The following is a 12,360-nucleotide window of genomic DNA, read 5'->3' as shown; positions in this document are numbered from 1 at the left end:
TGTGTCTCTTTACAGATCTGATATACAGATACGACAGTGCTAAGAAGACTGATAGAACATGTTGAGTAGTTTAGCAGTCTGACCAGTGAGAGGGCGTCGATGCAGGCCTGATGAGTCTCCACCAGCAGCCTGACCAGGCGAGCAGAGCCATTTTGGGCGCTGAGGTGCAGCGGTGTGAGGCCCAGCTTGGTCTTAGCATTCACAAAGGCCTTATGGGACAGCAGGATGTCAGCGATGTCATTGTGGCCCTGCTCAGCGGCCAGGTGTAGGGCGGCTTTGCCTTCCTGTATGTCAAAAAGGTCACATGACTGGTAACATGGATACCACAGGACTAGCAACAGCAGCTTACATATGCACAGTCCATAGTGTACTGCTCACTTCCAGGTGAGGCTCAGACAGCTACCAAGGCAGAAAAGAGAGAACAGGAGTACAAATTTGGCTTGATTAGCTAGTCTTATACTTACTGATAGAAAATACTGTCTCTGACTGGGTGTGAAACAAGTGCAGATGTTTTTGTCACAAGAAATATTTTTCATGCTTTTTGAAAAACAGTCAGAGACCAAAGTACTAAGCCTTTTGCACCAGTTTCAGGTTTGTAACTTGGCTGCATTCTGCCTACATTCTGTAGGAATCTGGCACCTGAGCCAGAACACGCAATTTTTGGGCCCTATGCATGGAAAACTGCATGGATATGGATATGTATATGCGCTTGAGGGAGGGCGGTGCCAAACATAGGCAAATATACACCAATCAGGCATAACATTATGACCTCCTCCTTGTTTCTACGCTGATTGTCCATTTTATCAGCTCCACTTACTGTATAGCTGCACTTTGTAGTTCTACAGTTACAGACTGTAGTCCATCTGTTTCTCTGATACTCTGTTAGCCCCTTTTACCCTGTACTTCAGTGGTCAGGACCCCCATGGACCCACACAAAGCAGGTATTATTCGGGTAGTGGGTAATTTTCAGTCACATTTAAGTCTTTTAAACCCAGCACCTCATGAGTGTAGTTAAAACTGTCAGCATGGCAGTTTGCATGATAAGCTGCAAGTAAATTAGTAAATTGAAGGTACTAAGTCATTTTGAATAAGTAATAAGTAATTTTGGCACATTGTTGGTGCACACTGTCCTCGCATTGTAGCACATTGTGTGCTGCGCTTGCATTTGTATGTAAATTTGGCCCTCTACATTACCTGATCAAGTTCTACATATATAGGCCTACAAAAACTAATAAATATATTGTTACTTATAAACAAAATCTTCAAAAATTTAACTTTACAGGAGAGGGAAAACGGGTTTGTAAATTTTAATGTAAGTTAAAATAACAAGATTTTATTCTAAACAATTTTGATTCATTTGTATTGGTGCAGTCGGCATGACATTTTGACACAGTGTAAAGAGCAGCTGGTGTTTTCAAATAATGAAAATTCATATACACTATATAGACAAAAGTATTGGAACACGCCTCCGAATTATTCAGTTCAGGTGTTTCAGCCACACCCGTTGCGAATGGATGGATACAATTAAGCACACAGCCTGGCAGTCTCAAACACTGGCAGTAGAATGTTGTCGTACTGACAAGCTCAGTGACTTTAAACACAGCACTGTCATAGGCTGCAACCTCTGACACAAGTCTGAAATTTCTGTCCTGCTAGATCTGCCCCTGTCAACAGTAAGTGCTATTATTGTGAAATGGAAGCAGCTAGGAGCAACAACAGCTCAGCCACAAAGCAGAAGACCACATAAACTCACAGAGCAGGGCCAGCAATGGGGTTCTTTTTCAAGGGTTGGCCTATACCCCTTAGGTCTAGTGAACAATTGAACATTTTGTGAAAGACCCTTTTCTGTTCCAGCATGACTGAACCCCAGTGCACAAAGCAAGGTCCATAAAGTCATGGCTGGGTGAGTTTGGTGCGGAAGAATTCGACTGGCCCTTACAGAGCCCTGACCTCAACCCCATCAGACACCTTTGGGATGAACTAGAACAGAGATTGTGAGCCAGGCCGTCTCATCCAAAATGAGTGTCTGACCCCACAAATGCTCTTCTGGATAAATGGGCAACAAGTCCCACAGACACTCTCCAAAAGCTTTCCAGAAGAGTGGAAACTGTTATTGCTGCAAAGGGGGACCAACTCCATATTAATGCCTATAGGTTTAGAATGGGATGTCATAAAAGCTCCTGTGGGTGTAATGTATAGGTGTCCCAATACTTTTGTCCATATAGTGTTTACCTTATGGTGATGCAGATTTGTTGTAACAGCAGCCTTTACAGTAGCCTTCACACGTTTTAACTGACCAGCCCTACACATGAGAGATTGGAGTTTGGTCCTGGCTCAGATTTCAAAATAGCAGAACTAAGTTCAATGAACAACAGATGCAGGTAAAATTTGTATTAGGATTATTCAAATGTGATTTAATGGCATGAGATACTGCACAGTTGTTTGTCATTTCATTCAGTGCAAAACATTTGCATTCAATCTGAGACCTTATCTGAGATCTTACCCTACAAATGTCTGCGCACTAGATAGTGAAGTACCTAAGAGTATGGTGTAAGATAAGCACGTGTATTGCCTGAATTGAGCACAGGGAGAAGGCTCTGTCCCTTGAGACTGATAAATAACATGCTATGTCAAATCTCAGTGCCCAGTATTCATGTCAAATCATATGACCTGTCTGACTTTGCCCAGAATAATTCAACACTGGCAACCACACAGGTTTAAAACCTATAATTGTGGCTGCGGTCAGGCTGAGAGATACTTCAGAGATACTACCTCACCTCATCAAACACGTCCACTCTGGCATTGTTCTCCAGCAGCACCCTCACCACTGCTGTGTGACCCCGCTCGGCTGCCAACAGCAGCGGAGATCTGCCGTTCTGTTTCACATGAGAAAAAGAGTTTGGACAGACGGAGAGTCAAGTGGTGAGACACTAAGAACGCTTGGCAGATATACAGAAAGAATGATTACATGATTAAAGGCAAAAAAGTGACTGATCACAGAAAAACGGCAGCAACTGCTTCTAACCACAAACTTCAGCTCTCACTATCGCTCTAGCAGAGAGGCCTGAGCTCAGCATGTGAGTACCTTGGCGTGCTTGTTGATGGCTGTCTGCAGACGGCTACCAGGGACGTTATTGAGCATCTCCTGCAGGACCGCAGCATTGCCAACTCTGGCACAGTAATGCAGTGGAGTGTCTCCCATCTGTAGGAGCAGCAGAAGTGCGTAAAGACACAGACATTCAAGAAAACTCTACATTCTAAGCAGCTTTATTTTCTCTGGATGAACATTCATTTTGCCTTTTAAAGCAATTTTTGGTAAAAAAAATCCATTTAACCTTGATGTAGTCAATCAGCCGAGACATGTTTGGTGTCTAAATTTTGCTCCTTTAGTTCAGTACTGGGGCTAAGAGGGTAACATTGCTAATAAACACTACAAGTCAATAGTCACGTAAATCTTTTCTGTCAATTCATCCACAAAATGTGTCTCAACCGGCTCAAACTGCATCCAGCTCTTCTTTAGGTCTTACAGACTTATTGATGTGGTTTTAGGCACAATACGATTTACTGTGAGTCTTCACAGTCAAGCACATGCGCGTCGAGCAGGTATGTAACTGCTACAGACACCCAAAGACATATGTTTAATAATAAAAACAGCAGGGAATGTGAATATAATCTAGTGCCTGTTGTGGCTGCTGCTACACGATAAAGTTTTGTTTGTTTTTATAGTTCATAGTAACACGTACTGTAACTTAAACCGCATCGAAAAGTCTGCACGATCCTAACAAATGTGCTTCGACTGGGTTGAAGGGGGTCAGGTTTTGAGGGTGTACTTACAGAAAAGATTAGGGTGACCACAGACTTTCAGTGATTGTTAGCAACATCAGTCTAACTCCAGTTTAAAACTAAAGAACAAAGTGTTTGATTGACAACATCTGGAGTGGAAAATGGAAAACTGGGTAAATGATATTTTTCATAACCATCTCTCCACTTGTTTCTATGAGCTGCGATGAAGAAATAATACCATGTAACTCTGAATGAAGAAGTTAATAGGAGAGTAACGTACCTGTCTGGTAACTGCTGTGACGTCAGCGTTGTGCTCCATTAGAGTTTTGATAATGAGGACGTCTTCTCCATCTCTGTGTACCATCTCATTCTTCAGTTCGGCTGCCAGATGCAGGGCAGTCTCTCCACTCTATGAAGGTTTAACACAGTACCTATTAATAATGTACAGAAAAACCTCTATGGAGTCGATTAACAAGACGTGTTTGGTGTCTGAAGTTAGTTTCTTTAGTTTTGCACTGGAAATACAAGGCTAAAAAATAGGCTAAAGTACAGAGAAAATTCAGTTTTCAAGATGGATTTTTTGGTTATTCCATGTATGAAAAGGTACATTTTTCGTTCATCAAGGTACAAACAACATAAATGTTCCCTCAAAGGTACAACAGTGGTTTTAAGGTCCAATTGCGAACCTTGACTAAGTTTTTCCAGGTGAAAAATATATTATATATATATATAAATATAAATATATTTAAAAAGGTATATTTTTCTGTTTACAGCTAACAGTTTGTCACACAAACGGCTGCTTGATAATCCATTAATAATCTGACTAATAGCTTTATTAGAATAAAATCGGACTAGACTAGTTCGATTGAGGCCATTCAGAATGCAATTTCTATCCAACTGAAAGAGAGGGGTCATCCTGAAAAAGAATCAATTAAATAGAAGAATAATATCAGTGGAAGCATCTGTATCCGATTACATTCCCTATCGGAAAGTTTAAGCCCGTTCTGCATGTGCGTCGCGTCACAGTGAGAGTTTATTCCGTTCAACATGGCAGAGCAGAAACTGGTCTGCAGAGGAGACGATGTTTATGCTCCGATCTTTAAAAGACGGCGGTGGGACGGACGTCCAGGCTATGTGTCTCACAACACATCTTCCTCTCAGCACATGTAAAGGACGTTTTCCTGAGTCTGACACGATTTTCAAATTATTAAGAACAAAAACGCGCCGGCTGAAAACTCCGGTAACTTACTGCTGCTCGTCTCACTCTGACTGGACTCATGTGATGCTCGTTGTCATGACAATGTCTGCAGTAAGTGGTACTCTACACATGCACACATGACCAGAGATTTTCCATCACCCTGTTGAGTAGAGTGAGCATCTAAACACTTTGGTCATGATCTGAAATTGGAATTGGCTAAAATCTTTGCATGTAAACACAGCCAGTATCAAAAACCACATTAGCAAGTTCATTAGAGATTACTTAACAACTATATACAAGTATCTGATTTAGGCATGCAGTCAGCACCATGCTATTTGGTGGGGTATAGCTTCCATTACTTCTTAGCTACCTTGGCCTTGTAGCTCCAGTGCTAAAATGAGCAACCTTTAGACTTGCTTGTTGGGACACATTTGGGGAATGTCTGGCAAATTAGACTTTTGTCCAGGGTGTATCCTGCCTTCTGCCCAATGACTGCTGGGATAGGCTCCAGCAACCCCCAAATGCTGAGGGAGAAGCGGCTTAGAGAATGTGTGTGTGTGTGTGTGTGTGTATTCTTTTAATTGCTAGAAACTTTTCCACATTTTCACATTCCTCTCAGGGCTGACCTGGTTCTCCTGACATACACAGAGCTCCGCCTCTTCTCTGCTCCTCTCGTTGGTCAGATAGTTTAAGATCGCCTCCACCATGTGGGCATGGCAGTGACGCACTGCAACATGTAGTGGGTTCTCTCCTGCCTGAACACATACAGAAACACAGACACATGATAAAAGCCTTTATAGATGCGCTGCCTGATTCTAAGCCATCCTCTGACTTTTTAATCCTGTCTTAACTGATGTCTTGTTGGCAATTCATTCACAGACTTTGTTTCCTTTAAGTCATCAAAATCTGCCACCAGAGTAGTGTGTGTGTGTGCGCTTGTCCACATTGGTTACACAACGCCGCTTTCACAAAAGCTGGTATGCTGAGCAACAGGTACATAAAAAGAATGCAATATGTGCAAATAATTTAAATTACATATTAACATATTAAATTTTGAAAACTGGGAAATTCTAGAAAAAAGGAAAAATATATGTGCACATTTGGAGTTTGATGCCAGCAACATGTTCACAAAAGTTGGGACAGGAGCGAGAAAAGACTGGTAAAGTTGTATAATGCAAAAAAAATCTGGTGGAACATTTCACAGCTGATTAGGTCAACTGGCAACAAGTCAGTAACATGATTGGATATGTGAAGAGCATCCCAGAGCAGTGGAGTCTTTCAGAAGTAAAGACGAGGAGGGGTCCACCACTCTGTGAAAGACTGCACCATGAAATACTGCAACAATTCAAGAATAACGTTTCTCAACATAAAATAGCAAAGAACTTGGAGATTTCATCATCTACGGTAGATAATAACATTAAAACTTTGCTGGAATCCAGAGAAATCTCCGTATGCAAGGGAAAAGGCCAAAAACCAATACTGGCCTGACATGATCTTTGGGCTCTCAAGGGCACTGCATTAAAAACAGACATGATTCTGAAGTGGAAATCACTGCTATGGTCTCAGGAACACTTCTGAAAAACACTGTTTACGATGACAGTTTGTTGCTGCATCTGCAAATGCAAGTCAAATCTAACCATGCAAAGAAAGCGCCATATATAAACAGATCTAGAAACACTGGCACCTTCTCTGGGCCTGATCTAAAAACTTTTTTTCTCAAGATGTTTTCTTTAAATCTTCTCCTCTTTGGCTGTTTCTTCTTTACATGTTGCCCCTCACTTTCCCCTGTCCTGTGCACAAGCATAAATGCCCCATGTTGCTGATTTTTCTGATGAACAGTGGATATTTGAGTCGACAGGTTAAACTCTCAACTTCTTGACTCCACTTTTCATGTGTTTGATGTCAAATGCTCTGTTTTAGAGAAACTTATCACTCAGAATTGTTAACAGCGGTGGTGGTTGGAGCCAGACCTCTGAAGAACGTAACTGCTTACCTTGGACCTCCAGGTGAGGTCGGCTCCCTCCTCTATCAGAGCTCTCATCATCTGCAGGGCTCCATGACGTGCTGCCACATGCATTGCAGTCTCACCATTCTGGGCCAGGAAAACATAGTGGACAAGATAGTGAACACAGTGGAAACAGCCTACTGTTACCTACATGTTTGCTTAGGTCCAGCTCCCAATAGACAATATAGGAATAAATGGTTCAGGTGCAATAGCTGTAACAAAAATGTGGCCTGTGGAGGACTGTAGTGCACAGCTGGATAGCAGTTGACCCTGAAACACCCCTGTCCTGCATTAATGTTTTCCCTGCTCTAACTCACTCACTTCTTCTCAGGATGGGCTTATAAATTGGTTGATAGGTAACATCTGGAAATATACATTATATTGCCAGAAGTATTCGCTCGTCTGCCTTCACACACAAATGAACTCGAGTGATATCCCATTCTTAATCCATAGGGTTTAATATGATGTTGGCCCACCCTTTGCAGCTATAACAGCTTCAGCTATTCTGGGAAGGCTTTCCACAAGGGTTAGGAGTGTGTTTATGGGAATTTTTGACCGTTCTTCCAGAAGCACATTTGCGAGGTCAGACCCTGATGTTGGACATGGAGGCCTGGCTTGCAGTCTCCACTCTAATTCATCCCAAAGGTGTTCTATCAGGTTGAGGTCAGGATTCTGTGCAGGCCAATCAAATTCTTCCACACCAAACTTGCTCATCCATGTCTTTATAGACCTGCTTTGTGCACTGGTTCGCAGTCATGTTGGAACAGGAAGGGGCCGTCCCCAAACTGTTCCCACAAAGTTGGGAACATGAAATTGTCCAAAATCTCTTGGTGCTGAAGCATTAAGAGTTCCTTTCACTGGAACTAAGGGGCCGAGCCCAACTCCTGAAAAACAACCCCACACCATGATCCCCCCTCCACCAAACTTTACACTCGGCACAATGCAGTCAGACAAGTACCGTCTCCTGGCAACCACCAAACCCAGAGTCATCCATTGGATTGCCAGATGGAGAAGCGTGATTGGTCACTCCAGAGAACAGGTCACTCTAGAGTCCAGTGGCGGCGCTTTACACCACTGCATCCCACGCTTTGCATTGCGCTTGGTGATGTAAGGCTTGGATGCAGCTGCTCGGCCATGGAAACCCATTCCATGAAGCTCTCTACGCTGTTCTTGAGCTGATCTGAAGGCCACATGAAGTTTGGAGGTCTGTAGTGATTGACTCTGCAGAAAGTTGGTGACCTCTGCTCACTATGCCCCTCAGCATCCGCTGACCCTGCTCTGTCATTTTACATGGCTGACCACTTTGTGGGTGAGTTGCTGTCGTTCCCAATCACTTCCACTTTGTTATAATACCACCGACAGTTGACTGTGGAATATTTAGTAGTGAGGAAATTTCACGACTGGACTTATTGCACAGGTGGCGTCTGATCACGGTACCACGCTGGAATTCACTGAGCTCCTGAGAGCGACCCATTCTTTCACTAATGCCTGTAGAAGCAGTCTGCAGGCCTAGGGGCTCGGCTTAATACACCTGAATTCAGTGATTTGGATGGGTGACTAAATACCTATAGCGTATACAATATATTGTATATAAATATGCAGGACATGGTTATTCCAGAGCCAAGGCTGAGAACCAGGAAAATGAAAATTACACAGGACAGTTTTATTCTGACCTCCTGCTCTGCGTTGACCTCAGCTCCACTCTTCAGCAGCATCTCTGCCACTTTTTCCCCCTCCTTCACTCTGGCTGCTACATGCAGAGGTGTCTCCAAGTCCTACACACAGGACACAGGATCACCTGAAATATGAGTACTGTGATTCTTTGACAAGCAATTCATAACTCTGGTGATATTTCTGAAGAGATGATTAGACGCAAAAGACATCCAGGATATAATGAATAATAAGCGCAAAAACAGGAGTTTACAAAACTTGAGCCACAGAGAAAATATAACTCCTAACAACCATGCAAGACCTGATCGACCACCAAAATGTAAGCATCAGATAAACAGCACTTAAAGCTTTCACTCTTGCTTCAGATCTAGGAGAATTGTAAATCAAACAAATAAGCTGCTGGTGTTCTCTGAACAATAGACTGACCACCCCAAAATCCAGACTTCAACATCACAGACTCACTGAACGCGTGTAGAAATTGGAAAATTGGAGGTGTAAAATATTCCTGCCGATTTCTTTGAAATACTTAAAGCAAGTCTCCTGAAGAGAATGGAAGCTAAATGTAAAGGGTGAACACTGAAACATTTGATCTTTCCTGTTAATTATGTGTTTTCAGATTTTTCTGGATGCTGTATTATGAATAAGGTAACTGATTACTGTAAAACTGAACAAGCACAGAAAGACGCTCACGGATCTTAAAAACGAAAGTTGGTTTAATGTGAGAGCACTTGGGAGAAAGGAGTCAGGGTAAATCCAAAATCAGAATCCAAAGACAGGCAAAAGGTACAAAAAAACAGAAAATACAAAAACACAAGACCAAAAGGGCAAATCCAAAAGAGAAACAGTCCAAAAAAACAGGTGATGTGTTCAGTTCACTAGTCATGGAATCAGAAGAGAAATGCTCAGTAAACCAGTAGAGCAGCAATACCTCACAAAGAAGAGAGCAAACCAGGATCCTTTTAAAGCCTGAAGCAAATGAACACAGGTGTGCTGCATTAGGGGCAGAGGCCTGTGACTGGTGGAAGGGGTGACATCATGGTAATAGGAATTCTGGGAGATGGAGTCCTGGAGCGTGTTAGGCACGGGAGGAGAACCCGGAAGAACACTGTGGTTGGTTAGTGTAGTGGGTAACACCTCTGCCTTCTACACTGTAGACTGGGGTTCAATCCCCTGCCTGGGTAAAGACCCTACACTACACCAATAAGAGTCCTTGGGCAAGACTCCTAATACCACCTTCTCCTACCTGTGTAAAACAATCAAATTGGAAGTTGCTCTGGATAAGAGCGTCAGCCAAATGCCATAAATGTAAAACATTAGAGTTTACCCAAAATAACTAAAAAAGTTTTCTTAATTTTTCAGTTCTGCATATCAGTTTGGTAAATGCTACAGAATTTAATTTTTGACTCAATTACCCTGCTACTCTTTCCATCACACAATCCCATCAGGCATTTTCTCCACCAGGGCTCCCACTTATGAATGGCTACACAATTGGGGTTCAAACTCAGAATCTCCTGTTGGAGTCAAAATTTTGAATCACTCAGATTTCATATCCTCAAATGTTGAATGCACTGTAGAAAATATTTGCTATTTAAACTTTGAAAACTAGCAGTGTCACATGTGCAACTGTCCAATAATCCATTCAGCATCAGGAACTTGTGAGTTTGAAGCCCAGCAAAGCCCCAGCTGTCAATATCTGGAGCCCAGGAGGAGAAAATGGCCTGATGGGTGACTGTGTGATGGATTGGGTTCCAGCTGGTGGGACAACTGAGTAAGAGAACAAATTTAATATTGTTTACCTTTATACCTTATATCTAAAACTGAACATTAAGGGAACTTTCGACTAAACTACGAAGTTTGTGCTGGGTGAACTCAGTTGAGTTGACTCGACAGGTGTCAGGTGTCTGGTTACCTTTCCCCCTCTGAGCTGCACCTGTGCTCCGAAGCCCAGCAGCATCTGCACCACCTGAGGCTTGCAGTTCTGCACAGCGATGTGAAGCGCTGTCTGGCCGTCTTTAGTGGTGGCGTCCACATGCGCCCCCTTCAGGAGCAGAGACTTCACTACAGCTGCGTGGCCCCGCTTTGCAGCCGCATGCAGGCACACCGCACCTGACTACCAGAAATAACACAACAATAACAAATCAGAGTAACATGATATTTTATTAAATGTAGCACACATTATGTGGAGATATTTCACCCCATTCAAATCCTGTTTATATATATTACAACATAAAACCTATTCAGTAACTATATGGGCTACAAGGCAAACTGGCCAAGTTATTGTCAATTTATAGAAATGTGTAATAAAAGTTTTGGACCTCATATAAGAGCTTAAGCTTGCATTAATAAAGTCAATGAACCGGTGCTTCCTGAGATTTGCTACTCTATGCTAAAAGAAAGTCTGACATAGCTTGTCAGGTTTGATTGTTCCACAGCATTGAACAAGTTAATCCAATACAAACCACATTTTCCAGAAAAGAAACTATTTATTTCATTTTTCGTGATGTTAACTGTTCTTTTAACCACTTATTCTCCAGGGTATATTTTGGTTTGTCCACCTGAGTTTACATGCCCAAATCGTAAGGCAAATTATTCAGTACCTGCAAGAATTAAATGTACATTTTTATTTTATTTACTTATTTATTTCGTAAAAGCTCCCCTCAAATTAACAGAATGTGTTATGATCACACATATCGCTACATGCTTACAATTTACTGCTGAACGCCAAAAATCTCGGACGCTCTTTGTGTTATTTTATAAAAATCATTTTTACAGAGTTTATCACTGAAGAGACGCCGTCTGTTTATAGTTTATAGCCCAGATTTGTGGAAAAACGGGTCGACTTTCGGTTCAGCTTCTTCTATTATAAGGGTTTAAAATGACATCACCGTCTATTAGACTGGAAAGAAAACAGTTACAGCTTCATAACGACGCCCAGCTTCTGAATGTAGCTTATGAAATAGGAAAGTTATGAAGAATATGATGAGGTGCGTTTTGGAACCACCGGTGGTTCCAAGAAGTTTAAGAGGCTACACCAAAATGAAGAATCAAGAAAACTAGATCAGGCCCTAGATACTATGAAGCCAACAAACTAGTCATTTTTAATGGGCCATTTCACGGAACACTCACTTTGCCTTGTTTTCTGTTTAGAATAAACGATTCATACAGTATATAAAGAATGTTTCAACAAAGTTTCAGAACATACCATCGACCAAGCCCGTATAGTCCTCAGATGAAAAGTGAGCCACAAAGGCAGCCCGTTTTGATATCATGTTCATGTATTTGTGATGCGCATTTACACATATCTGTCTTCAGCCTACAGCAGTTTAGACTTGCCCAATCATGCTGAAGATATAAGGAACGTTTCAGTCCAGACTGCTTTTTGAATGAGGTATAATACAGGATAACCAATGCACATATCAGCCTTAAAGGCACAGTAACAACAACAACCTAGATACACTAGAAAATGCTCACGCAAAAATAAATACTGACTTTATGTAACAGATTATATTATTGAGGGTAAAACATATAAAGCACGTAAATGTAAGACACAGGCCCTTTAATTCCACCCAAGTTTGATATTTATACATGTTGCGTTCGATGTGTTGGAGTACCTTCACGTCCAACTAGCTGCTGAACCCACTTTTCCCACCTTATAACGTTCTGTTATAATTCCAACACTGGATGTTCCAGTATAGAAAATATA

The 12,360-nt window shown here is 41.9% G+C and overlaps 1 protein-coding gene across 1 annotated transcript in view; it reads right to left on the bottom strand.

The window, feature by feature from the left end:
• trpn1 (transient receptor potential cation channel, subfamily N, member 1) overlaps positions 1–12,360 on the bottom strand; it is a 70,773-nt gene that overhangs the window by 23,395 nt on the left and 35,018 nt on the right. Inside the window, exons 10-17 of the mRNA XM_017700601.2 lie at positions 10,567–10,767; positions 8,660–8,761; positions 6,975–7,073; positions 5,608–5,736; positions 4,064–4,192; positions 3,086–3,202; positions 2,778–2,876; positions 84–284 (exon numbers count right to left, since the gene is read on the bottom strand). Coding sequence (XP_017556090.1) covers positions 84–284; positions 2,778–2,876; positions 3,086–3,202; positions 4,064–4,192; positions 5,608–5,736; positions 6,975–7,073; positions 8,660–8,761; positions 10,567–10,767 — 1,077 coding nt within the window. The remainder of the gene's footprint in view (positions 1–83; positions 285–2,777; positions 2,877–3,085; positions 3,203–4,063; positions 4,193–5,607; positions 5,737–6,974; positions 7,074–8,659; positions 8,762–10,566; positions 10,768–12,360) is intronic.

This window comes from Pygocentrus nattereri, chromosome 1, assembly GCF_015220715.1.
Source record: "Pygocentrus nattereri isolate fPygNat1 chromosome 1, fPygNat1.pri, whole genome shotgun sequence".
Taxonomy (NCBI): Eukaryota; Metazoa; Chordata; class Actinopteri; order Characiformes; family Serrasalmidae; genus Pygocentrus; species Pygocentrus nattereri.
This window is presented reverse-complemented; position numbering and strand designations above follow the sequence as displayed.